This window comes from Anolis sagrei, chromosome 4, assembly GCF_037176765.1.
Source record: "Anolis sagrei isolate rAnoSag1 chromosome 4, rAnoSag1.mat, whole genome shotgun sequence".
Lineage (NCBI taxonomy): Eukaryota > Metazoa > Chordata > Lepidosauria > Squamata > Dactyloidae > Anolis > Anolis sagrei.
The window spans coordinates 232,229,235-232,256,885 of record NC_090024.1 but is presented as its reverse complement, the minus strand read 5'-3'; the positions used below and the strand labels follow the sequence as shown (position 1 = coordinate 232,256,885).

The window sequence follows — 27,651 nt, the reverse complement described above, 5'->3', positions numbered from 1 at the left end:
GGCAGGAAGGTAATGGCACTCCATGCAGTCATGCCGGCCACATGACCTAGGTGGTCTCTCCGGACAACGCTGGCTCTTCGGCTTAGAAATGGAGATGAGCATCACCCCCAAAGTTGGACATGACTAGACTCAACGTCAAAGGGAAACCTTTACCTTTTTAAACAGGTATGTGTATGTAGCATAAGCTGCATGCAAATCTAAGAGCACCGCATCTGAAACTGTGGGTCCCAGCCCCAAATGGAGTCCCCTTAGCCCAATGTTGGGATCCTGAAAAAGGTTTATTAGCTTTGGGCCATTCTAGACATTGACATGGATCTGTTGTGCAGTGTTGAGAGTGGACTCTGCAGAAGATACTTCAACTGTACTTCATAAAAGGAAAGCCAGCTTGCAAATGCTGATTTGGAAATGTTTGATTTTATACCTATTTTACATAACTATATACCTGAGGCCACGGGTCAAAAGGGTCACAAGAGGAAAAGGTTTAAGAACCCCTGATACAGAGCACTGTATGTTTACATGCTAAAATGCACCAGGATGGAAAATTACATCATTTTGATGGTTCTACCTTTAGCTGGCATGAAATCAAACACAGAAATCAACTCTCGTCCAACATTCATAAATTTTCCCAACACTTCAAGTCTTTTGGGATCATTTCTATCCATTTTGGGTCCCAACAAGAAAGCTTACAGGAAACAGCTAGGCAACAAAACAAAACGAGAAGAGCCAAACATTGTATATGTTTATTTATAGTTACGATTTACATGACTCCATAAAGCAGCCTCACCACAACGTGTACTTCAATGATGAAGGCCTACAAAACTAAAGCCTTTACAGCAACTTAAATCAATGCATGACCTAGTGGGGGAGGAACTGAAAACGCTAGTCATGAAGGAGGTGGGGGAAACGCTCCTGTAGCTACAAAAGAGACACATGCCTATTACTAAAGGCTTAACCCACTTTCATGCAAAAGTTTATAATCCCCACACACCCAACTTTCAAACCCTGCCCCAAGTCCTTTTAAAAACAACAAGAAAAAAACAACAACAACCCAGAACTATTTATAGTGTTTGCTTGGGGAGAGGGGATTGGAAGGAACTGACTATGCTTTGCCCGCGTTTCATTTGGCTCCTCCGTGTTCCCCATCCCGAGGATTAAATATCCTACCCAGCTTCCAAGCACAAAAGCACATACTGCTCTTTTCCTCAAGGGAGCTTGAAACCAGAAAACTTAAATTTTCCCCTTTAAATAAAAGACAGAGAGAAAGAAAGGAAAGACGGAGGGATCTCAGTCAGTTAAGAATTGTTGAAAGAACATCACACGATCTTAAGCCTTCTCCAAACACTGAATGAAGTGCCAGAAAATGGAAGTTTACCATCAAGAAGGCTGGAGAACGGCACTTATTATCATCAGCCATACCCAATCCTTTGCATCTCTTTTGGAGGTGTGACCAGCACTCCAAGTACATCTGTTGTACAGCTCCGCAGAGAAGCTGTGTGCATCTGAAGCCGGGAACCCGGAATTACAAACACATGATCAGCAACAATTCCCCATCGCCACAAAATACACAACGTTTTGCACTAGAACTTGTTTCTGTACATCAAAATAGTCCGTGTGAACCAAGGGGTGAGTGTGAAAAAGCAAGAGAAGAAGGCTGAAGAGCAGGAGACTGGCAAAACTGTGGCTCCTCAAATAAGGAAAGTTGCTGGTTTCGATGACTTTGGTTTGTTTTGGAAGAATTTCAAATTGTGTTCTCCTCTTCAGGAACAGAACAGGTATTCTGTGAATTCAGTTACTGCAGCCTTTGGAAATTTAAAAGCAGCACAAATTCCTTGCACTACTTTAAAAAGAAAGAAAGAAAGGAAAGTCTCCTTGAAGAGGTGGTTTGTGGACTTACTCGTTTTCAAGTAACTCCGGTGTCCCATTCCTGCTTTGACACACAAGCAGCAGTGCTGGGAGTTTAAGCTTGTGAACATAATGCTCCATTCACCCATGTTTTTAAGTGCAGCAGTCCGATTGTTCCCTCCTTCCTATATACACACACGTCTTTGCAGCAAAATATGCTTGAGAACCTTAAGAGAAAGAAAAGTTGGCACATTTTACATTTGCAAAAGAATTACTCAAGTGTGTTAGTTCTGAAAAAATGCAAAGGATAAAAGGGGGGGGGGGGCGGGAAGAGAAGGGACGAGATTCAATACCAAATATCACCTTGTGCTTCTCAAGAGTTAAAATACACGACCTTAGGGAAAATGGGATATATATTGGGGAACTTGAGGAAACTTTTTAATGTTATGTGTCCTCTGCATCCCAACTAGCTCACCATGAAATGATAAGTTAGTAGCTATTTTTTACTTTTTATCGGACAGAAATCACGTGTTCACATTGGGAGAAATGGTATGTCAGTGTTTCTCAACCGGGGGAGGGGGGCGGTTGCAAGGGGGGGTTTCAGAGGGGTCGCCAAAGATCATCAGAAGACACATATTTCTAATGGTCTTAGGAATCCTTTTGGCAGAGAAGGCTGAAAATCTCTCCACCTGTCCTTCTCTTCCTTTTAGGTGTTGATGAACTACAACTCCTAGAATTCAAAAACAGGCAACCCCCACCCAACCCTGCCAGTATTCTGTGTTGTCTATGTAGGTAACTTTGCCAAGTTTGGTGCAGATCCATTGTGGGCTGAGTTCAGAGTGCTCTTTGATTGTAAGTGAACTATAAATCCCAGGAACTACAACTCCCATATGCCAAGAACCATTTTCCCCAAATCCCACCAGTGTTCACATTTCGGCATATTGAGTATTCATGCCAAGTTTGGTCCAGATCCATCATTGTTTCAGTCCACAGTGCATTCTGGATGTATGTGAACTACAACTCCAAAACTCAAGGTCAATGCCCACAAACCCTTTTTCTCTTGGTCGTGTGCCAAGTTTGGTTCAATTCCATTGTTGGTGGAATTCAGAATGCTCTCTGATTGTAGGCTAACTATAAATCCCAGCAACTACAACTCTCAAATGGCAAAATCAATCCCCCTCAACCCCACCAATATTCAAATTTGGGCATATCGGGTATTTGTGCCAAATTTGGTCCAGTGAATGAAAATACATCCTTCATATCAGATATTTACATTATGATTTATAACAGTAGCAAAATTACAGTTATGAAGTAACAACGCAAATAATTTTATGGTTGGGGTTCACCACAACATGAGGAACTATATTAAGTGGCTGCGGCATTAAGAAGGTTGAGAAACACTGCTGTATGTGATGAACTTGGTTCATTTTGCTTGCTGTAAGAGTGCAAATAGTTTCGTAAGTTTCAGGGGAAAAACTTGGCATGGGCAAACTTGGGTCCTCCAGGTGATTTCGACTTCCGGTTGTTAGGAATTGTTGGGGGTGAAGTCCAAAACACCTGGAAGGCCCAGGTTTGCCCATGCCTGGGATAAAATCATTTTGTGTGGGCAATGTGGTTTCCTTGGGGAGTTCCTTAAATCTCCCAGTCCCCAAAATATGCTAATAATGGCTTGCCTTAGAGGTTCACACTCTTCCGGTGCCCACTCTGGGAGGAGCCTGAGTCCGTCGCACGGCTCCGGACCCCCTTCCACCACGGAAACCACCGCGGAAACTGCGGCCACGAAGAAAGCGTCCCGACACACCAAAGGTCTCCGTGTTGAGCTTCCGCTCCTCTGCCCATGTTGTACGCCTTGAACTAAAGAACAAGTTATCATTTTTCACCTTCTGTTACCATCAAATTCTTCACGTTGATGTCACAAACCCGTGCTTCAGAAAGAAGAACAAGGCAGATCCCTAACCTAGAAAAAACATCACCTACCAAGTTTACACATACTGTTAAACTTTTGCATTCATCTATTGTACAGAGAAACTACAGAAATCGAGTTCCAATAGAAAGTGAACTAATTTCCTATTAACCTCCAGAAGCTGTAGTTCAATATAAGCAGGCATGCCTGTAGCTTAGTAGTCTCAATCTGTGAGAGAGGCCTCAGTGTGTTAATAATAATAATAATAATAATAATAATAATAATACTTTATTTTTACCCCGCTACCATCTCCCCAAGGGACTCGGTGTGGCTTACATGAGGCTGAGCCCAAATACAACAATACAAGCAATAATAACAACAATACAAGCAATTAAAATTAGAAACATAGACAATAAAATATGCAACAATTAACAATAAGACAACACACAATTAAAAACAGTGGGAAGGCCAAATGTAAAGTTAAAATTGGAAATGATGTCGGGACATGGGCGAAAAGGTGAAAGTGGCGTTTGAGGAAAACGTACAAGCAGACCTAATATGTAAAGTGCTTTGGAGGACAAAGTGCTATAGGATCATTATTCTGGGAAGGCACACTGGAACAACCACGTCTTCAAACTCCTCCTAAAGACTGCCAAAGTTGGGGCCTGCCTGATGTCCTTAGGGAGTGAGTTCCAGAGTCAAGGGGCCACCACCGAAAAGGCCCTCTCTCTCGTCCCCACCAATCGCGCCTGCAATGCAGGTGGGATCGAGAGCAGGGCCTCTCCAGATGATCGAAGAGATTGTGTGGGTTCGTATACAGAGATGCGGTCAGTGTTAGTTCGAGGGAGCCTCAGTGTTAGCAGACCTCAGTGAGAGAAGCCTCAGTATGATAGGCCTCCGTCTGAGGTAGCCCTCAGTCTGTAAGAAGTCTCAGTATGAGAAAGGTTTCAATGTGTTAGTAGGCCTCAGTCTGAGAAGGCCTCAGTGTTCGTTTGCCTCAATCGGAGAAAGATCTCAGTCTGAGAGAACCCTCTGTGTGAGTGGGTCTCTGTGGGAGAAAGGTCTCAATGTAAGGTAGGCCTCAGTATGAGGAAGGCCTGGTATGAGAAGTTTTAGCAAGAGAAGGCCCAAGTTGAAGGCCATTGTGTGTGAAGCTCCAATGTGAAGGCTGCTATGTGTAAAAAGCTACTGTGTGAAGCTCCTGTGTAACTTCGATGTGAGAAGACGCACTGTGAGAGCGAAGCTGTTTATCTGCATGAGAAAGCAGCACTGCGTATAAGCAAAGGAAGAAGTATACAGAATTTTATTTATGTTATGGAAACCTTGTTATTGTAATATGCAACTATATTATTTTGCTATAAAGAAAAGCCTCCTATGGAAGAGATAACATTGGTCTATGTGATTTTGTTTTTTTTATCACTTTGGGCTGCTGGTACTGGGCCACGCTTTTATTAATAAGTTACTCTGCTGTACATTTATGAGGAGGGTCTTTTTTATTAAGCCCACTTGCCCAACAAATTTCACTTAAACTATGCAAAGGATCAGCAGAAGATGAGCTTAAGGACACTGGTTTGTTAACAAATAACATTTTGTTTGGCATTGGAATTCAAAAATCATGTATATAAAAAGTAGCTTTATTTTTTAAAGTATGATTAAGTATGAATCTAATAACTGGGGGGATTTTGAAACTATTTTCTAAACACTAACAATATCAAGAACAGCAGCAAATCCTAAATTTCAGCTACCTGGACTTAAGCTCTGAGGAGATGTTGTCAAAGAAGGACTTTGTTTTGTCATAATAGCAGTTGGGTCCGAGGAGATCTTCGTCTGTGGCGCCATCACAGTTCTCAGCAGTCACCGTGGGCTCCCCCTTTTCTTCACCTGTCTCAACTTTTTCATCTGAAGAGGAATACGGAAAACCCCAATCTTTAGAACAACACTCAACCATTCGTTTTCTTTTCAGAGAAGTCGCTGGCATCCGTATGAATGAATGAGGTAGCAATGCTTACAAACCTTTAAAGTTAAGTTTCTTCTTGAATTCTTTATCCAGCTCTTCTCTATTGAATTGTGCATTTGCACTTTCAAAATCAAAGTCACCTTCAAACTTTATTGTATTCTCTTTGGAGGTAGCAGGTCGATTTTGCCCTCTGGAACGATTCCTGGTCCTCCTATTCCCTGCAACGAAGAAGAGATGAATCCTTTAACTAAGTCATCTGGTACTGGACAAGTCACGACAGAATGCACTAGTTCTTTGCTTGTGACAACATACAAAATTGTGACACAATTTTAATTCCCTTCCAGAGGAAATTCTAGCAGGCCGGGTATGCCTTAAAATCTAATGGTTATAGTAGTGGGATTTATGGTGAAGGTTTCCTCAATCAATCTCCTCCTCTTAGCCCAAACATGTTTACTATGACACACATGGCTTCTAGCTGCCCCTTATGTCTTTCGTTCCAATTTACAAAGTCTTGGCTATTCTACTCAATTAAGTGCTCATTCTCTTGAAATCTATTGAAAACAGCAGAAATCTCAAGTAAACTAATTAACACAACTCAAGTTGTTTCTGCTTCGATTATGAAAAGTTCCAATGCAGCATCTCAAGTTTTGCCATTTAAATCGCTTTACTGTGCCAATTTTTAGGCCTTATCCATAGATATGCTTCCACCATGATCCATAGCTTTTAGTTTCTAAATGCTTAAAGTCAGATATCATTTCATTGTAATCCCTAGGATTCGGTAATTCATTAAACCATTATCGTTGCCCCAGTCTTATAATCTTACACTACAGAGGTAACGCACAGGAAGGTACTTCAATGTGGAGAATTTAAGTCAGGTAACATACCTGATCTCCTCCTCTGGGGCCTTCTATTCTCATCATTCACCTGCCCTTGTGTTTGTACAGGTGTTGGCTCAACTGTATCTAAGGCAAAATAGGAAAGTCTGTTCATATAATCAACATGCTGAAAGGTAACTGCAGATGTTAACTCATGCCAATTCCAATTATACAGGGTGTTTCAAAATGATGGACCCAATTTCAAAGCTCATGACGACAACATATTATAATTACACAAAATGTTACAAATAGCTTAATGGGTTATCAAGTTTTACTAATTATTTTGAACCAAAAAGAAATCTAAGCATTAACATCAATGAAGAACAACTCATTAGGCCTATGCTGTGGGGCTGCTGTTGAGCGAGTGGGCTTATTAACAAAAGACCCTCCTCATAAATGTACAGCAGAGTAACTCAGCAGTAGCAATGTAACCCAGCACCACTAGTCCAAAGTGATAAAAAGAACAAAAACACACAGATTAATGTTATCTCTTCCATAGGAGGCTTTTCGGTGTAGTAAAACAATATGGTTAAGCTATTTATTTCATTATTATTTTATTTAAAGCTTTTATATTCCACCCTTCTCACCCCACAGGGGACTCAGGGCGGATTACAGTGTACACATATATGGCAAACATTCAATGCCAATTTTCAGTCAGTCAGTCAGTCAGACTGACTGGCTGAATTTTGACATACAACATATACAGACATAGACAGAGGCTATTTAACTTTTTCTGGCTGCATCTGCGACACTGATGAAGTACTTCCACATTCCCCGCATACTTTTTGATGGAGTCTTTTTTATGGCCTCATAAATTAGTTAATTTAGCCTCCAAACAGTTTAAGGTGGTACCTTATTTTCCTACTTGACAGATGCAACTGTCTTTCGGGTTGCAAAGGTCGACAACAGGCTACACAATTGGTTGGAAACCCACTCCAACCCAGGCTGGCTTCGAACTCATGACCTTTTGGTCAGAGTGATCTTAATGCAGCTGACACTTAGCCAGCTGTGCCACAATCGCCACAAACAAGGTTTCCATAACACAAATAAATACATTGTAGCTTTACACACAGCGGCCTCCACACTGGTGCTTTCTCACATGAAGCTTCTCTCACACCGAGTCTTATCTCACACTCCTTAGAACACTAGCTTTGGCCCACTAACTCTAATGGGCTTTGGTCTACTCACTGTCTTCAGGACGACACTAACTTTGGCCCATTGGCTCTAAAGGCTTCGTCCTACTAACTCTTTCAGTGCTTGACTCACACTTTTGTAATCAAAATCAAAATCAGGTTGCAGGTTCGAATCTGGGGAGAGGTGGATGAGCTCCCTCTATCAGTTCTAGCTCCTCATGCAGGGACATGAAAGAAGCCTCCCACAAGGATGATAAAAACATCAAATGTGTGTCCCCTGGGCAACGTCCTTGCAGATGGCCAATTCTCTTACATCAAAGCAACTTGCAGTTTCTCAAGTCGCTCCTGACACAACAAAAAAAATAAAATAATCAAAAATACCTAGTTAATATTTCTGACAGTTGCCACCTCGTGAATGACTGAGGCCATGGGCTGTTTGTGTCCTGGGAGAAGCATTTAGCAGTAATCATTTGCAATCTCCCTGGCCCACCTTTAAAGTGATAAATGAGTTCCATTCATGGGCAGTTTGTGGTTGCAAAGATATATCGGTTTCTAATAGGGTCCATCTTTTTGAAACAACTTTATTATCATTATCATTGTTATTATTGCAAGAGTGCTGTAATGTTTCTGAAAGAAAGCCCCATTACCACTTGTCTTGTTATTCTGCTGAATCTGACGTGTGTTGCGTTGGATCGCTTGAGTGGCTTTGACTGGTGGGATCTTTTTGGGATTAAGATTGCTGTCAATCGGTCCTGTCTGGACAGCTTGCTCCACCATGGGACTTTTACGTACTGAATGACCTAATGGAAAAGCAGCACCTGAGGGAAAACCAGTAAACCATCAGAAACCACCGTGTTAGTTCTACCTCCAAGACAGACTAGAGTTTGCAGACCACTGATTTCTGCATACTGATACACACGTGGAACAGAAAGCTCTGAAGGAAGGTTTTATCTGGATAGCATGTTCTTGGAATTGAGACATCATTTCAAAAGAGGCAGAAATTTAGTTTTTCTATAGGTCAGAGAAGAAACCTAATAGTCTTTAGATATTTTCAAGATCCTCTTAGTTGACACTGGCCATATTAAGAAACCCTCAAATGCAACAAAGTATTACTCAACTTTTGTCAAAGATGAAGTGCAACACTGCAAAACATTGGTACGCATCACTACCATATACATTTCCACTATAATATAGGCTACTACACTCACTCCGCTCCATCTCTTTGGGAACTATGTTTAAGTGAAGAGGCTAAAGATCTTCTGGATTTACTTGTGGCCAACAATATGGTGGTCAAATCAGATGAAGACAGATATGCTCTTCACTGGAGTCTTCCATATGCCCACATTTATCAAGTCTGGAGACCACGGCCTTGAAATTTGACTCCCAAGTCAAAACACATGCCTTAAGAAAAGCAACTGGTGATCCACGCCCATATTAAGTCAGTACACCTGTGCTCACAGTTGCATAGCAATGTTTATTTATATGCCCTCTGGTTATTCACCTGTCTTGTGTCTTTTAACAATGATTTGAAAAACTGATAAATTGATCAGTTTTCTCTACAACAGAGGAATGAAGCAACAACTCAACAAGTTCCACAATTGACAGAATGTAGCTTTTCCTGGCAAAGAAATGAGCCAAATATCATCTTGGTTCAGGAGAATATTTGGACCTCTACCACCTTCCTTTCAAGGAAATTAGCTTTCCACACCATGGAATACGATTTGAAATCCCACTAATATAAACAGATCTGGAATCTCTGTGGTAAATATTAGAAGAAAACTCAGCCAGACCTCCAAAAGTAGGCAAAGATTCACTATTCACACAGCGTCACTCAGGCCCCTTCTATACTCCCATATAATCCAGATGATCAAAGATCATCCACATTATCTGATTTGGATTACATGAGTCTTCACTGCCATATAATCCAGTTCAAAGCAAATAATCTGGACTTTATGTGACAGTGTAGATATGGCCTCAGTCAGTGTGAAAGCTCTGTGTTCATTATTTTCCTTACCCACCTCTAACTCTAGATAGCAAAAAATCAAACGAAGAGATTATAGTTACTACAGCTTTCACCAAAAACACAGCACTTGGCACTGTGTTTCACAAATCTAATTCATATTTACTCCTAATTGTATTACAGCAATATTATGCAGCTGGTTCGCAAAGTGGGCAAGTGAACACAGTAGATCGAAACTGCTACTCATTTCAACATGATATAAACCCACTACATCTTCATGAAGTTCATTCTGTCTCATTAAGATGACTGTACTAAATATAGATCTCAACCCAGAATTCCTGTTGTGGACCCAGACACATTCACTTAACAAATCAGACAATAGGTGAGATTTATTTATGATAAATTAAGGCCCTTACATTCTTCGCTGAAGCAACACTAGAGGAAAAATGTTTGCCAGGGCTAGCTGACCTCTACTTACTCCTTGTATGTGGCAATAAATTGCAGCCCTCTTCCCCAGAATAAGCACCGCAAGATATTCAGAAGCCTTTAAGTATTAGTCTCAAAGCACCCATAAAGCTCCTGCAGATTTCTCTTATTTATCAAAGCAATTTGGCTAGGTCTGCAACCTTGAAAGAAACTTTTACTTATATGTCTGCTCCAAAAAACATGCAAAAGAAATGCAACCTGTCTAGTAAGCATCAAAAGCCTTCTTAAGCCGAACAGTGGCCATGCACAACTGAATCCAGGTAAAAATAAGCAAGTTTAGTCGCCAGAGAAACCAAACATGCATCACAGCTCTCACAAGCAAATGCAACCAAAATATTTTGTTCTACGTCATGTGAAGCAAGTTCTACATATACAAACAAGCACTTTAATCTGCTCCTCTGGAGCCCTGTATTTGCAACAGGATATTAAGCAGGTTAACAGTGCAAAAACAACAAGTTCCACGACTAAAGCTGTACTGGATTTATCTAGAACTTGCATTTTGAGAGGTCACAGGCCAGCCAGTCCGCCCTGTTAGCTGTCAATATTTTAGCTTCACCTGATTTGAGTTTGGATCCTAAAAGTTGTGAAGGCAGCCTTTTGAAATTCGACACCTAGGGAAAAGGCTTGTGATCCTACAACTTGACCATTCTCCATGCATTTGAGTCCCCAAACATATCTGGCCTGTACTATAGCTTCCTACTCTCTAAATGGTTTAGCCTCCATGCTTGAAATTACTGTGCAGAATTTCTGGTCATCCACCAATCCAATACCTGGAGCAGAAGCACCAAGGGTTTCTGAAATAGACTACTGCTGTAATCTTTGTAGACGTAACTCTGTTCAGGAACAAGAAGGGGGTTAAAAGACAAAATCGTTTTGCAAACACCATGCAGTTCTTCCAAATACTTGGAATCCTCAAGCTGCTGTTACCCTTAGAAGACAGCAAGTGTGGCTCTGATGACAAGTCAGGCTCTGAAACTGGCTGAGGAGATGAAGAAGTGCTAGGACTGGAAGCAGCTGCTGATGTTGGAGGGCTTACCAGTTTCTCTAGAAAGAGAGGGAGGAAGAGAGAAGACAAAGCAAAGAGGGATACCAATGAGACACAAGGCAATAGAGACATCCAGAAATTTTGGAGAAGAAAGTTGGCTCAACATCTGTGTATTTTTACAGCTTTAGAACCAGGAAGAATTGAACCAGAAATGAGATATACCTTGGTCAAGTCATTTAGTTTTAGACCATCAGGAATCAGAATTTTAGATCAATACATCTTAAGAGGCAGATAAAAACAATATAAAAGCATAAAATATTTGAAATCATAGCCTGCCCCTTCTTCCCCATTACCTGTCAATCCAAGTGCACAATTTCCTCAAGAGTCTCAATAAACTATTTACCTCCCATAGTCCAACCACACCACTGCAATCATTTTACAACTAAGGAACCGAGAATGAGAAATAGCAATGGCAGGATGTCCATACTTTCGCTTGCATTAGCACCAAGCTTTCAGCTTCAAGTCAAGCCCTTTCCCTTGCACTACAGCTTGAACAGCCAGCATAAAATTGGATTACTTGTACAAGCTTCACTTTATATCCATAGGAGCTATGTTCCTTAATTCATATCTCTAACAGTTGAGGAATGATGAAAAATCCATATTATCTCTGAGCTACTACAACTGAAAGCTTTGTGGAAGAATACTTTCCTAAAGGAACAAAAACCAAACACATCTTCAGCTCAGAAAGGAAGAAACGAGGCCTCTTCTCTCCAATCAATATTAAAAACGTTTTCCACACAATACTCGAAACCCCCACCTGCTGTTTGAACAGATTTAGAACTATAATGAAAACTAGGGAATTGTTTTACTCACCTAAACCAAGCGAGGCTGCATACTGTTGGCCAATTAAAGAATTGGCAGCAAGCTGGCTGTAGGGTGGCATGCCTCTGAAGGGACTGTAAGGCACATGTGACTGAAAAGAGGATGCTGAAGCAGAACTCAGGGACGACTGCAAAAGAAAAGCGCTATCAGGTTATGCTTTTAATAGTAAAAAGTTGCAAAAAATCAATAAAGTAAAACATGTTCAACACATTCATGCTTGTTCTCCCAAAACATAGGATGCTAGTAAACACCAGTCTAGACAACAATCTGCCTACTGGGTTGAGAAAAATCACTATCTGACCACTCATTTTATTTTTTATCCAAAGATAAACAGTTAAGAAACAGCCTAACTGGCAACAAAGTGACTATTATGATTCTAAACCATATATTTCTATAGTTATGTGTTGAAGGTCAATTGCTACTTCACTTAGACAGGAAAAATGAAACGCAAGGATACAGAATTGGGGGGATGCCTGGCTCAACAGCAGCATGTGTGAAAAAGATCTTGGGCATGAGCCAACAATACCATGCAGCAAAATCTTTCTAGTCTAGTGTCTAGATCCACGGAAGTCATGCTACCGCTCTATTCTGCCTTGGTCAGACCACACCTTGAATACTGTGTCCAGTTCTGGGCACCACAATTGAAGGAAAATGTCAACAAGCTGGCATGTGTCCGGGGGGGGGGGGGCAACTAAAATGATCAAGGGTCTGGAGAATAAGACTTATGAGGAGCAGCTTAAAGAGTTGGGCATGTTTAGCCTGCAGAAGAAAAGGCTGAGAGAAGACATGATGAGGGCCAGGTATAAAGATGTGAGAGGAAGTCATAGGGAGGAGGGAGCAAGCTTGTTTTCTGCTGCCCTGGATACTAGGACACGGAACAATGGCTTCAAACTACAAGAAAGGAAATTCCACCTTAACATTAGGAAGAAATTCCTAACTTTTAGAGCTGTTCGGCAGTGGAACTCTCTGTCCCAGAGTGTGGTGGAGGCTCCTTCTTTGGAAGCTTTTAAACAGAGGCTGGATGGCCATCTGTCGGGGGTGCTTTGAATGTGATTTTCCTGCTTTTTGGCAGGGGTTGGACTGGATAGCCCACAAGGTCTCTTCCAACTCTAGGATTCTATGATAGATAGATCTGGATAGCTGGCCTACTAGCCCTAGGTCTGTGATGGCAAGCGGAGAAATTATGAAGGACAGCTGAGAAACAGATGAGAATATTTAGACACATGCTTTAAGTTCAGTGTACATACAAAATCAGCATAAGACAGTGAAAAATATGGTGAGACCAAAGATATAGAGACCTTACAGTTAAGTAGTTTTAGTTACCAGAGAGACAAAGGAGATCACCCAATTGTGCAACCAAAACTTTCTCTGTACAACTAGTGAGATGAAATTTGAACTATTCTACCTGGGGACCAGAGATTCTTGGCTTGGCTCCACCATCAAGGTACATTCTCTGCCTTGGGCTGAGGCTTTGCCTGACTCCCTTCTTCAAAAGCCCAATAGGATCTTTGTGCTAGATGTATGGGACAGGGGTATTTGTCAGAGGAGGGAAGCTTGTTGCTCGCAACTGCATTTACAAAATCTAATTTTAAGTACAGATATAGTAAATCGGCTTCCATTTATACCTGGATCATTTCATAAAGGCAGACACTCCTTGTTCTTACTGGATGAGACCCAATCAGCTACACCCAGATGGAATTAGAACCCAGCTAAGTATCACTTTCATTTTGCTAGTAATCCCCAAAAGAACCATAGCGATCCAAGCTTATGTCAATAGAAGCTACCAATGACATTTCAGACAAAAGCACTTACTTGGACAATAGCAGGATCCTGGGGCAGATTATGCTGCGCTTTTGGAGGCTCACATACAGTAATATCTTTGATATCACTCCCTCGGAAGATGATATACTCATAAACCTCTTCCCTCGGGGGTGCCGGACGGTCTGTGGGTCGATCTTCCGTTCCAAAGGAGCGCACTTGTAGCATTTGAAGAAAAGCAAAGTGTTACTTGGCTTGAACAGAATAGACTATTTTATTGCCTTTATACAGACACCTTCTAGGACTGTTTGAATTGCAATTTTAATTCTAAAAGTACAACAGGAGCATTTTTTAAAAACTTAGAATTTCTGCTGACCTTGCCGGGTGTCATTTTTAAAATGACCTGGACATACCAAAATAACATAGAAATGTTATTTCAAAGCGTGATTTTGGCAACATTACTATTTTTAATCCAATTTCATTAGAGTTCTACATACATTCACATGGCCACAAAAACAGCACAGATGCAACATACTTCAAAAATTAACAGGACTACCAACTATTTTCTCTTCAGTTAGGTATCAATTCCTAATCTTCTACTTCTTCTCTCTTAATCTAAATTGTGACACTTCATTGAAGTATACAAGGGATCTTGTAGCATCTTAGAAACTGAGAGAATGAAGTTGGTAGCATAAGTTTTCATAGACTACATCTATGTAGTATCTGTATCTGAAGAAAGGAGGGTTAGTTTACAAAAGCTTATGCTATCAACTTCATTCTCTCAGACTTTAAAATGCTACAAGATGCCTTTGTCTCCTGATATTCCAGACTAATGTGAGTACGTCTTTGATTTTGTCTATCATTTCAACATATTACTATTCAAAACCAATAATCTTATTACCTTTGTTCTTTCTCAAAATATTTATTAGGGGCTTCTCCAAAAACTTGCTAACAACTTCTCTCTAATCAACCTAATCAGCTTATCCATCTGTGACAATTCATTCATCTTTAATAGGTATAATGATACTCTTCCATTTGTGAGAGTATCATAATCTTGCTGCCAGTCTGGTCAGCAAAATCATCAAAGCACTATATGTACTGTAGAAGTCAGTTAAAATCATCCACCCCAGATTTTGTCTCTACTTCTCAAATAAGCAGCATCTTTATTGTTTAGGATAATTACAAACTCTGTCCCTCCTCCTTCCACAGTGTAACTTGACTTGAAGCACTGAGGTCATAACACAGGAGTCAAGGGAATGCACTTCATTAAGAGTCAAAAGTTGCAAAAAGAGTGTTGCAAGGGAGAACTAAATCATGCCTAAAGGAAGCAGTTAATATTGTACAAGACTACTGTATTAAAAAAAGAACCCTCTCTGGATACTGCTTTATTGGACAATTACCACCCATTTCCAGACAATTCCTAACATTCTAGTTTTGGGCAAAACATGGGGAGATGTGGCTGTCAACTAGCTAGAGCAGTGGTTCTCAACCTGTGGGTCCCCAGATCTTTTGGCCTTCAACTCCCAGAAATCCTAACAGCTGGTAAATTGATTTCTGAGAGTTGTAGGCCAAAACACCTGGGGACTCACAGGTTGAGAACCACTAAGCTGGAGGGATTTCAGCACAGAATTATCTAGATCCATTTCAGGCCTGACTGTGGGATAGAGATGACTTTGGTCATCTTGATGAATAGAAAATGGATCTCCATTGGGAAGAGGAAATTTGTTCCACTGTATCTCTAAGCAATTTTCAATACCATCAACCATAGTATCCTTCTGAGATATCTTCATGCGATGGGACATGCATGCATTGTTTCCATTCCTTCCTGGGAAAATGCAGAAGGCGGTGAGGAAGGACTCCCACTTGACCCCTTGACTGTTGGTCTGTAGTGTCCCTAAAAGTTTAAGTTTGTTATTCATGCTATTTAACATATTCATGAAACCCTGAGAGTTCAATACAGAATTCTAGGACCTAGTGCCATCAGTATGCACCTGAAACCCAGTTTTGCTACCCTTTTCTACCATAATCAAAAGAAATTATAAGTTTTAAATCAGTGTTCATTATCAGTAATGGACTAGATGAGGAGGAACTTAATCCAGACAAAGGTGCTCCTGGTTAGTCAAAAGACAGATCAAGGAACAGCTTCAACTAGCACTGGCCGAAGTCACGCTCCTGAGGACTCAACATTTATCACACACAATCTATGTCAATGTATGCTTCTGGAATATGGACATACAGCCTGGAAAACTCACTACAACCCTAGGCCTAACTATGCCCTCTAACTGGGTGTTCGTGGTTTAAGCATATGCCTGGACTCAAACATGGAAGCTCAGAAGCCAGCAGTAGCTAGGAATGCATTTGCAAAGTTAAGGCTTGTGTTCCAGCTGGATCTGTTCCTAGAAATGTCGACCTAGTCAAGGTGACACATGTCTCTGCTCCACCATTGTTTGCATCACTGTGCTGTATTGTCTATTTTTGGTTTCTTTTGAATGGCCTTGCTTTCATCTGTTTTTAATTTTCTTGTTAGCTTGATTAAATTTAATTTTTTGAATGATTTCAATTTTAAAACTGTATCTGTTTTAGGTTTTGTAAGTCACCTGGAGTGCTAGACTAGGAAAAGGAGAGAGAAAGATAAATGGAATCGGGTTCCTTTGTAGCAGGGGATGGGAGTGGATGACCCTTCTGGTCTCTTCCAACTCCAGGATTCTATGATGCTATTCGACACACAAACACCCTATGTTCCCTTGACTCACTCAACAAGGATTAGTCAGTACAGACCAGTCTTGACCAATAAATGCAATAAATGGTTATTTTCACTTATTAAGATATGCCACAAGCGATTTTTTAAAAAAAGTTTTCCAACTAATCTATAAAGCACAGGATCATCTTCAAAAAGTTGTGGCCTGCTATGTGTGGAAAGTATAAAGGAAAACCATTGGCCAGCTGCGCCCGTATCTTGGGAAGCCTGACTTGGCCACGGTGGTACACGCTTTGGTCACATCCCGCCTCGACTACTGCAACGCTCTCTACGTGGGGCTGCCCTTGAAGACGGCCCGGAAGCTCCAGCTAGTCCAGCGCGCGGCAGCCATGTTGTTAACCGGAGCGCACAACGCCCTTGCTGTCCCAGCTCCACTGGCTGCCGATCAGCTACCGGGCCCAATTCAAGGTGCTGGTACTAACCTACAAAGCCCTAAACGGTTCCGGCCCAAAATACCTTGAGTACCGCATCTCGGCCTACGAGCCCACGAGGACCTTGAGATCATCCGGGGAGGCCCTTCTCTCGGTCCCGCCTGCCTCACAGGCACGCTTGGCGGGGACTAGAGAGCGGGCCTTCTCGGTGGTGGCCCCCCGGCTGTGGAACTCCCTCCCTGCTGAAATTAGACAGGCGCCTTCCCTCATGGCCTTCCACAAGGGCCTGAAGACCTGGCTCTTCGAAAAAGCCTTCAATTAAGTGCTATGCTTTGGAATGACCACCGGATTGGACTAGGACGATGAGATTGAGTATGACCCAAACAGGACGAAGCGGATTTTTAGCTTAATTATCTGTGTGTCGGTAAGATGTATGTTATGGCCTTGAATCTACTGTAATTGTTGTCTCTATGTTCTATGTTCTGTACACCGCCACGAGTCGCCTCCGGGCTGAGAGTGGCGGTTAACAAATGCAAATAATAAATAATAAATCAAGTAGGTGTTTCTTTGCAGCCAACAAATATATATGGTTGTCCCTTTTCATAAAGTGTAAAGTATATTTTCTGCTGGGATGAACTGAAGTAACTTATTTCAACTGCTATTGACAAGCAAATCTATTTTTCCAAGTACAGTACTATAATGAAAATAGTGAGAACTCCAGTTCATGATACCACTATATCTGCAACATACAGGAACACGCTTAAGTAGTATGACTGAATATCTACCAGCTTTTTTGCTAGTCTGAACAGACACAAAAATCATACTATTTCTTCTAGGGCCAGTGGCATTGTAGTTTTAATGTCCATCATTACAAAAGGGCAGGGAGTGGGAACATCATACTCAGCAAAGATCAGAATGTCACAAATGGACAAAGTACACTCTGCTCTGTTGCTGCTGGACAAAAATAAGGTCACCACGAACTTTACTAGCCACAACACAGCTGCATCCCCACATCAGCTACCATCAGAAATTCCAGCATTCTTATGGGGAAAATATTTTTACGAGGACTAATCAAAGCTCACAAAATGTACAAGATTCGATATCTCAAAATCTATTTCTCAGGCATATTACAAAAAGCAGGAGGTGGTGGTCAGAAATAAGTATGTATGTGTGGAGGTAGTTGGATATCATAATGTTCATATCATTTGCATCACCAGCTTTCTTTTCTCTCCTCTCCACCAACCTTTTTGGTAACATCTTGAAAATTTGCAGATTTGTGATCTCTTAGTTGGCCTAGTGAAAGTATTACCTTAATATGGAATGTATTACAGTGAACTTCTGCATCAGAACTTATTCTCCTGTTTCCAGCTTCCTAAGGATGTGTAAGAATAGGGCAGATAAGGGTTAGCTGCAGGACAGTGCTATCCAAGGTGGTGGTCTCTGGATCAGTGCTGGTCCTTGGCAGGTTTCCAGAAAAGAAATGAACAACTGCAGCTATTGGGACCAATACATCGCCAGTCCCTGGCACACTGGAAACAATATCTGTTCCCACATATCAGATAGTCTGAAAAGCAGTGTTGTAGAAAATGAGGTACTAAACAGAAGAATGAAACATACTGAGTGATCAAGGGGGAAAAGAAATCACAGGCACTACTCTATGCAGCAATGAAACTCAGACAGTCATAAAACTGTCCTCCTTTTCTCGTCAGCACCTGAGTGTTAACAAGCTGTCGTCCCTCTATTTAATTGCAGGGAGAGCAGTAACTCTGTAAAAAGACCAGCTTCAACTTGCGCTCTCCTTAATCAACATGGGGGTCCTGAAATTAAGAGGTGCAGCATTCCTCAACAGAGTGCGGTTCACATCATTTGGACCAAACTACAAGCATTCATAACCATGGCCCATTTTGGCTGTGGGTATATAGGAGGTGCAATCCAAGTAGGAGGTATAAGCTGCTAAAATTATCTTTCAGGTGATAAGATTCCAGCAGACAACATGTTGCCTTCTACTGGGTCAGATCATTTATACATCTTCTACAGGGGAAGCAATCTCCGGCTACAGAGCTTAATCAGTTTCCATGTCCAGGTTGTAGAAATAAGTGGCAGGCTGTATACTCCTAGAGGCAATCCTAGAGGGAACCCTACTATCTCCTATCAGAAATCTGAGACAGGAGGGATTCTCTTTTTGACTTCAATCCTGCTTTCTCTGCAAGGGGAATAACAGCAAATCCAGCCAGGCAGATGACAGAACTTTGCTTCATCTCTGCCTTCTCCATCCAGGCGGGAAGGAAAAAAAGCAAGGCAAGTCCCTAAGCACCATTTGGAAAAGCTCTACTTTCCACTACAGTTAGGGACTTGATTATGCCAGGGAAGGGGCACAGTCCCCAATGTCTTCTAACCAGTGAGTGGGAAAAGCCTAATATTAATCTTATTTTACCTCAGAAATTCCCCAAATTTGTAAGACAAGCAGATATCCTCCATAGTGTCTATTACATTATGCCTTAACTTGCAGTATCATGGTTATGCATATAGAACTTTCTGCATAGAAAGATAGTGTTTACCACCAGCACTGGGCCACAGTCCATCCATAAGCAACTTGTATTTACGTTGCATGGAGAACTGTACAGTAAAGCTAATCAACCAAAGATTAGCTTTACTGGTAAATACTTCTTTTTTCTGGACAAACTTCTTTTGCTATAGTCCCTGGCAGAGTTCTTGCTTTAATCACCTTAGCTGTTCTTTCCTATCTGCCCTGAATTAATGGCAAGTACAGAGCAAAGCTTCTTTGTCTGTTCACACTATGAAGGAAAACAGCTCAAAAGCCCTTCGCCATCTCACAGCTTGCTCAGAAAAATATTCATGTGGAAGCAAATATGTGGCTCGTCACTCTTTTCTCCATTCAAGTATATCACCTGTAAGAAATGAGATGCTAACCTCACCCACATAAACCAATTATGTTATAAGACTTCTTTGTAACAGAATAACAACTGTGCAACTCTTCAGGTACTGAAATGTACCTCTCAGCATTACTCATCATCGGCTAAACTGACTAGAGATGCTCAGAGCTGCAATTCTGAAGGTTGCATAATCTCTGTCCTACTCTACATTTGTGTTTGAAGGAAAGCTGAGAGGCCAATTTTCTGAACTCTCATTTTCAGGCATATGGCCTCTTGCTCTTTTAAAAATACATACTGGCCTTTAGATACCCAGTTTATATTATTATTATTATGTTTATGTATACACTGCTTGATCTCAAAGCGGCTTGCATTATAAGTATGACCACACAATTTAAAATATACAAATATTTTAAGAGCCCAAACCTGGGCTAGAAGTATTTTTAACAAGGTAAATATTGGGGAAATGGGGGGGGGGGGGGTAGAAACAGTTAGCTGACTCGGGCTTATACACTCTAAGTATAAGCACAAGACAACAATGTATTACCAAACATATATCAACCAAATCTAAAAAGGAAACCAAAATCAAGACATAACTGCACTTTATGTAAATATCTGCCATGAGAAAAAATGAGGGCAAAATAACAAGACTGGCATAGAACTCAAGGGGCTTGTTCAGAAGATAAGGAGGCCAGAAAAGACAAAAAAATCCTGCAAAATTACAGGTGACCTGCTGCTGTCACTGACTTCTGAATCAAGCAGAATGTGATTAGACACAAAAGGTTTATTTTCCCACCTCCTTATACAGCCCTGCTGCTGAGCTTTACAATTGTTTTGAAGGGCATACAGGTTTTAAACTTTTCCTTAACTTTGTATAGAAACTGCAGTTCTAACATCTAATCTACCATCTTTTTTAAAATTAAGAGACTACTTTATTCCAAGATGTTGATAGAAAAAATGAACTTGAATAGAGACCCCCCCCCCCTCATAATTCAATACACTTAACCACTGTGCAGCTACGTATTCAGCAATTACTAATTCTAAACTTTTTGGTGTCAAGTTAGCAGCATTCTCCCTCAGATGTCACCACACAGCCATACAGCAGGAGCTGACTCATGGAAAGGGTAAACCATCACTGAATTCATGCCCAAAAGGCTGACTTCATTCTTTCCCCCAATCCAATGACTGAGTACTTTTCAGTAACATCACACTTGTCTTCTTTTATACAGAATGTTGCTTTTTCTTGAATGCAGAATATCACTATAATAGAAGACATGGACAGGTAAGCACTGCTCCCATGGATATTCCAAGGCAAAATGGATGAAGGAAATTGGACACATCCATGTCTTTTACAGAACTTGGAGGTGAGAAGAAGAAAAACTATCACTGAAGTTTCCATGTAAAACAAAAATAGCAGGTAGCTAGTGTACTTTTAAAATTCTAATTACACAGATCCCACCCTCAGATCCAGTCGACAAAATCAAAACACATGTAGCATGTCTGTCCTTCCCCTGCAAGAAACCAATTAAAAGATAGAAGGAAAGAGTGGTAGTAGTAGAACTCTGAAGCACAACACTCAGTTCAGTACTACTCTATATATGTAAGAGTACTCATAAATACTTGCATGGTATAGTCTGCATTTACAGCCTCCAAAAGCTAGGAGTTAAGTTTTTATGAGAAAGTCCCTGAGGTCACATCACTTGCAGGAATCTAGGTCATTTCCACAATTATCAAGGCAAAGGCACTAGAAAAATCAGTCTTGTACTTCCACACAATTAGCCTTCAAATTAGAGAAATTCAGGAATATTGCTCCCCCACCCCCTCTTAGGCTGCAAGCGAAAGAAGGGAATACAATCCTAGTTCTCAAAATAATGTGATGGGAAAAACGGATGAACCATACCTACTGCTTCCTAATTGTAAGGAATAAATATTTCATTTGCCACTGAAGCCAGCAGGTGCTGAGCACTTTCTGTTACACTATTATTCCTAACCTATTCCTAGTATCAGATTTATCTGCAAGAGTGCTGGACCTTTTCCATTTTCATCTCAGAAATTCAAATAGTCTTGTGATCAAAGCTCACAGAACAGCTGCATTCCCCGCCCCCTCCAATATTTGAGGGATCTGTTTGCAATGGGGAAAAGGCAATCTTATATCAGGAGATTTATTAAACTTTACCCTCTGATCAGAAAACATGCAAAGAATCCACTGCACACGTTTCTTGGAAGTATGTGAAAGATGTACACACACACTGTATACAAAAACATAGCCTGCAGCACCTGGTGATTAATTTCTTGAATTTTCCATTAGGAGAAAGTACAGTCCATATTCTGATTCTGCATTCACAGGCCCCTTCTATACTGCTATACAAAATCCAGATTATCTGCTTTGAACTGGATTATGTGACAATGTAGACTAATATAATCCAGTTCAAAGCAGATGTGGATTATCTGCTCTGATAATCCAAATTATATGGCAGTATAGAAGGGGTCACAAATTAACCATCCAGGGCTTGAAGGGTAGAAAAAATCCAGAATGCAAACCTCGATTCTGCTATCTTACATCATTTGGCTATACCACTGTGCATAATGGGACACGAGTATCCATGAAGGTCCTGGACCCCCCTGTATGGTGTGTATTTTCTCTTCCTTTAATACCACTGGGTATATTTAAAGGGGCACTGTATGTATGTGTGTATGTATATGTGTGTGTGTGTGTGTATAGACATGCAACCTCCTATATATCATCTCTCCATGGAAAAAAGTTGGGGAGGATGAGGAAAAAATAACAAAGAGAATATTTGAAGCTTCTGAACTGTATAATCTCCCTCACCCACAAAATAAATGCACTCCTGACAGATGGTCATCCAGCCTCTGTTAAAGCTCTCCAGAGAAGGAGACTTTGTCACACTCTAAGACAGTCATGAAGTTCTTCCTAATGTTTATGTGGAATCTCTTTTCTGGCAGTGTGAATCCACTGGTCCATGTTCTAGGCTCTCGAGCAGCAGAAAACAAGCTTATCCCCTCCTCAATGTGAATTTATAACATAATTAAAGATCTATCTATCTCTCCTGGAAGGCCTACACGATCAATTGTAAGACATGAATTTTACATTCATATTTTATTAGTATTGGTATTTTAATCTTTATGCTTTTCTAAATATATACATTGCATGGTCTTAGATTTATTCGTGTTATGTCAAATTAAACATATTGTGGAGCAGGATAACACATAAACGTTGTTGTTTTATTCCCGCCCTACCTCAGGGCAACTATCATTGGGATTTTGAACAAAACCATGAACAATTGTAACCTTACCTTTTATTAGCATTGATGCCAATCTTTGTTATGTGTATTGTAATATATGGATTTTAATAGTATATTTTATCTGTGTGTTTTAAACATGTTCTGCCCCACATCAAGCTGTGAAGAGAGGCTGAAACAAATAAATATAATTATTTTACTCCCGCCCTACCACTGGGCATCCTTCACAGCAGGTCATTCTACCTCGTCTCCTAAGACAAGCAGCCACTTCCAATTACAGGCCCAAATTTACATCTCATTTTTAACAAGACCTCAGTGAACAAAAAACAAATGTAACCTTACATTTTATTAGTACTAGTGTCAATTTTTGTTCTGTGTATTTTAACATGCATTTTAGAAGTAAGTAATAAGGAGTCAGTTAGGAATTGTGGGAGAGGAAGTCCAAAACACCTGGAGGGAGGGCTAAAGTTCTGTCTATCATGTCTGGTTCTCTAACATGGGGTTTTACGGAATGTATTTCAACATTATGATGTATTTAAACTTTGTTGTGGTCTACCTCGAGCTGTAAGAAGAGGTGGATAATACCTAAATAATAATTGTATATAATTATAACATTATTATAACATTATTATAAATATTACTGAATGCCTTTCAATATTATGATGTATTTTAACTATCTTGAGCACAGCCTTCAACCATAAGGAGGCAGGTAAAACATAAATAATAATGTTATTATATAATTATTATACATAACATAATATTATTATATTATTATAGATAATATTACTGAATGTCTTTCAATATTAGGATGTATTTTAACTATATTGTACCCTGTCTCCAGTTGTAAGGAGAGGTAGATAGTACATAAATAACAATATAAAAATTCTAGGTAAGATTCTGCAGAAGCACTGCAGGCAGTTATCACACGAGTTGTACAAATATAATCTTCCAAAAAGAAAATATTGCCTCTCCTGCTGTAGTTCAAAGACTGACACAAGCCAGTAAAGGCGGTCCCAGTGGTGATCAGCACACTGGATGCAGTGCCTAAAGACCTTCGCCTGCACTTAAAAACAACTGGTGCCGACAAAATGTCCATCTATCAGCTGCAAAAGGCCACCCTATTCAGATCTGCACACATTATTCGCTCATACATCACACAATCCTAGACACTTGGGAAGTGTCCGACATGTGATCAAATACAAAAGCCAGCATAGTGATCTTGCTTCCTGTGTACTAATCTTGTTATGTATCAAATAATAATATAATATTAAAATTTTATTATTGAATGTATTTCAATATTATGATGTTGTGCCCTGCCTCCAGCCATAAGGAGGTGGGTAATACATTTATTACTAATATATAATGTATGCATTTTATAATATCATATCAATATATAATAATTATAAATAACATATTACTAAATGTTGTAATATATTAATTATATTACATTATTATGTACAGTATTATATATTATATATATATACATATATTACATAATATATTATATTTATAATTATTATGTATAAATATATTACCATATATTACATAAAATATATGCAGTTATTATTATAATTATTATTTCTGCAAGATGCATTTGAAAATTTACATTTTGGGCTGCACTTCTTGGATTCCTCTCACCTGTATGGCCACAATCCGTGCACGTGGCAGGGAGATTTTGAGAAATGTAATCCAAAAGAAAAAGAAAAAGGAACCTGCCTGAGAAAATGGGCAGGGATGCCTCATTTGTTCCATGCTACATCCCTGCAAGTTCTTAGGGACCTTTCTCTCTTTTTGTGCCTTTTCTTCCAAATACTGAGTGATACGTCATTTTCCTGCCAATTTAGGAACATATGCAGCCCATGTGAAGGTGTTGAGCGTTTTGCTTCGTTTCGGCTTCCCTACTTCTGAGACTTAGACTGGAGCTGATTTTTTCCAGTCTATTTCAACAGAACTCAATATCTTTTTGGGATTTATTATTATTTTTAAAATATTAATATTATATTACTAGCCATCCCCTGCCATGCATTGCTGTGGCCCAATCTGTGTATATGTGTGTATGCATATATATATGTGTGTGTGTGTGTGTGTGTGTGTGATTTTGCACATGTGTTGTAATGTATGTTTTATTTTATTTTTTGCTTTTTAAGTCCCTTCTGTGTTTTCTAATGTTTTTATGAGTGATGGTCACTCGTTGGCCTGATATGTGGATTGTATCCAAATTTGGTGTCCATTCGTCCAGTGGTTTTTGAGTTATGCTAATTCCACAAACGAACATTACACTTTTATTTACACTTTTTGTGTGTTTTGTATGTGCATATATGTGTGTATGTATTTCTGTATATATTTGTGTATATGCGTATATATGTGTTTGTATGTGTGTGTGTGTGGTTTTGCACATGCGTTGTAATATATATTTGTTTTTTGGCTTTTTTAGTCCTTTCTGTTGTATTTTTCAGTGTTTTTATGAGTGATGGTCACTCATTGGCCTGATAGGTGTCTTGTGTCCAAATTTGAAGTCAATTTGCCCAGTGGTTTCGGTGTAATATTAATCCCACAACTAACATTACATTTTTATTTATATAGACTAGCTGTGCCCTGCTAGGGCTTGCTGTGGACCAGTCTGTGTATATGTGTTTTCTGTGTGTATATATTTGTGTATATGTATATATGTGTGTGTTTGTGTACAAACACACACGGAGTGTGGTTGAGGCTCCTTCTTTGGAAGCTTTTAAACAGAGGCTGGCTGGCCCTCTGTCAGGGGTGATTTGAATGCAATATTCCTGCTTCTTGGCAGGGGGTTGGACTGGATGGCCCATGAGGTTTCTTCCAACTCTTTGATTCTATATGTGGCTTTGCACATGCGTTGTAATTTTTTTGTTTTTTAAAGCCTCTTCCATTGTGTTTTTATGAATGATGGTCACTCGTTGGCCTGAGAGGTGTCTTGTGTCCAAATTTTGTGTCAATTCTCCCAGTGGTTTCTGAGTAATGTTAATCCCACAACTAACATTACGTTTTTATTTATATAGACTACCCGTGCCCTGCCAGGGCTTGCTGTGGACCAGTCTGTGTATATGTGTTTTCTGTGTGTATATGTATGTGTGTTTTTGTATATATATGTGGCTTTGTGTGATTTTGTATATATATGTGGCTTTGCATGCGTTGAATTTTTTTTGGTCTTTTTAAGTCTATTTTGTTGTGTTTTTAGTGGTTTCATGAGTGATGGTCACTCATTGGCCTGAGAGGTGTCTTGTGTCCAAATTTTGTGTCAATTCTCCCAGTGGTTTCTGAGTAATGTTAATCCCACAACTAACATTACATTTTTTATTTATATAGACTAGCCGTGCCCTGCCAGGGCTTGCTGTGGACCAGTCTGTGTATATATGTGTTTTCTGTGTGTATATATTTGTGTATATTGGACTACTGTAATGCGCTCTACGTGGGGCTGCCCTTGAAAACGGCTCGGAAATTTCAACTGGTCCAACGGGGGGCGGCCAGGATGTTAACTGGTGCTCCTTACAGGGAGAGGTCAACCCTTCTGTTCAAGGAGCTCCACTGGCTGCCGTTTACCTACCGAGCCCAATTCAAGGTGCAGGTGCTTACCTACAAAGCCCTGAACGGTTTGGGACCATCCTACCTGCGTGACCTGTTTTTTGTCTTTTTAAGTCTATTTCGTTGTGTTTTTAGTGGTTTCATGAGTGATGGTCACTCATTGGCCTGAGAGGTGTCTTGTGTCCAAATTTGGTGTCAATTCGCCCAGTGGTTTTTGAGTTATGTTAATCCCACAAATGAACAAGACATTTTTATTTATATAGATATTATTATTATTATTATTATTATTATTATAACATGCCGGCCCTACCCCTCAAGGCCTCCTCCTCCCCACTAGGCCTCCCTCCTTCCATCTCCTAAGAGGAGCCAATGACAGGAAACGCTGGCCTCAATCCAGCCATCCTTCTGAAGGAGTCTCTCCCAGGGTCCCTCGGATACAATGGGCTTCAAGGCGAGGGAAAGACGGGGGAGAGGAGGAGGAGGAGCTTCGCGGGCTGTGGAGGGAATCACGCCCCCTTTCTTTCCACTGGGGCTGGAGGGCGAGGGGAGAAGGAAGAAAGGGAGGCCTTCCCTCGCGCAAACGCGCCTCCCCCGGCCTCACTGCCACACAGCGCTTCGTTGCGGCCTAGTAAACAGCCTAGTAAACAGCCTCGACTCACCCTTAGCGAGGGCGACGGTGGAGTTGTCGGTGTCGATGGTGTAGAGAATGCCCTCGTAGCGGATCTGCGCCTTGGAGATGAGGCTGATTTTGCTCCCAATGTACGGAGTGCCCGAACTCATGGCGCCGCCGGAGAAGGAACCAGAGGCGTCACAACCGGACAAGGCCCAGAGACCACAAATCGAGCGGCGCTCCTCTCCCTCCCACTCGCAGCCACCCGCGTCTACTGCGGACTGAGAAAGGAAACCCCGCCGGCGGCTCCTTTTATATGCCACGGGCAGGCGACGGCGGGCGGGGAGGGGAAAAATAGACGGAGAGAGAAAGAACGCGAGAGAGAGAGAGAAAAAAGGGCGGTGTTGCGCATGCGTACTCAGCTCTGCGCG

General features: G+C 40.7%; 1 protein-coding gene across 2 annotated transcripts; it reads right to left on the bottom strand.

Moving 5' to 3' along the window:
- Positions 1-726: 726 nt before the first annotated feature.
- Positions 727-27,651, bottom strand: LSM14B (LSM family member 14B). 2 transcript variants are annotated; one of them, XM_060771997.2, is made up of 10 exons: positions 27,270-27,642; positions 13,836-13,999; positions 12,015-12,150; positions 11,084-11,200; positions 8,358-8,528; positions 6,587-6,664; positions 5,759-5,920; positions 5,491-5,644; positions 3,516-3,696; positions 727-2,069 (listed from the first exon to the last, which is right to left on the bottom strand). In XM_060771997.2, the coding sequence occupies exons 1-9, from the start codon at positions 27,388-27,390 to the stop codon at positions 3,525-3,527; spliced, it is 1,275 nt and encodes a 424-aa protein (XP_060627980.2). In that variant the 5' UTR covers positions 27,391-27,642; the 3' UTR covers positions 727-2,069; positions 3,516-3,524. The 2 variants fall into 2 exon arrangements, with proteins under 2 accessions (XP_060627980.2, XP_060627982.2); XM_060771999.2 differs by lacking the exon at positions 6,587-6,664 and having other exon boundaries at positions 27,270-27,651.

Coding starts and splice junctions, on each gene's coding strand:
- LSM14B (XM_060771997.2), bottom strand. CDS start 27,390: ATGAGTTCGGGCACTCCGTACATTGGGAGCAAAATCAGCCTCATCTCC. Junction 5,645..5,758: donor GAAGAAACTTAACTTTAAAG/GTTTGTAAGCAT, acceptor ATTCCTCTTCAG/ATGAAAAAGTTGAGACAGGT. Junction 3,697..5,490: donor TCCTCAGAGCTTAAGTCCAG/GTAGCTGAAATT, acceptor CTTGTTCTTTAG/TTCAAGGCGTACAACATGGG.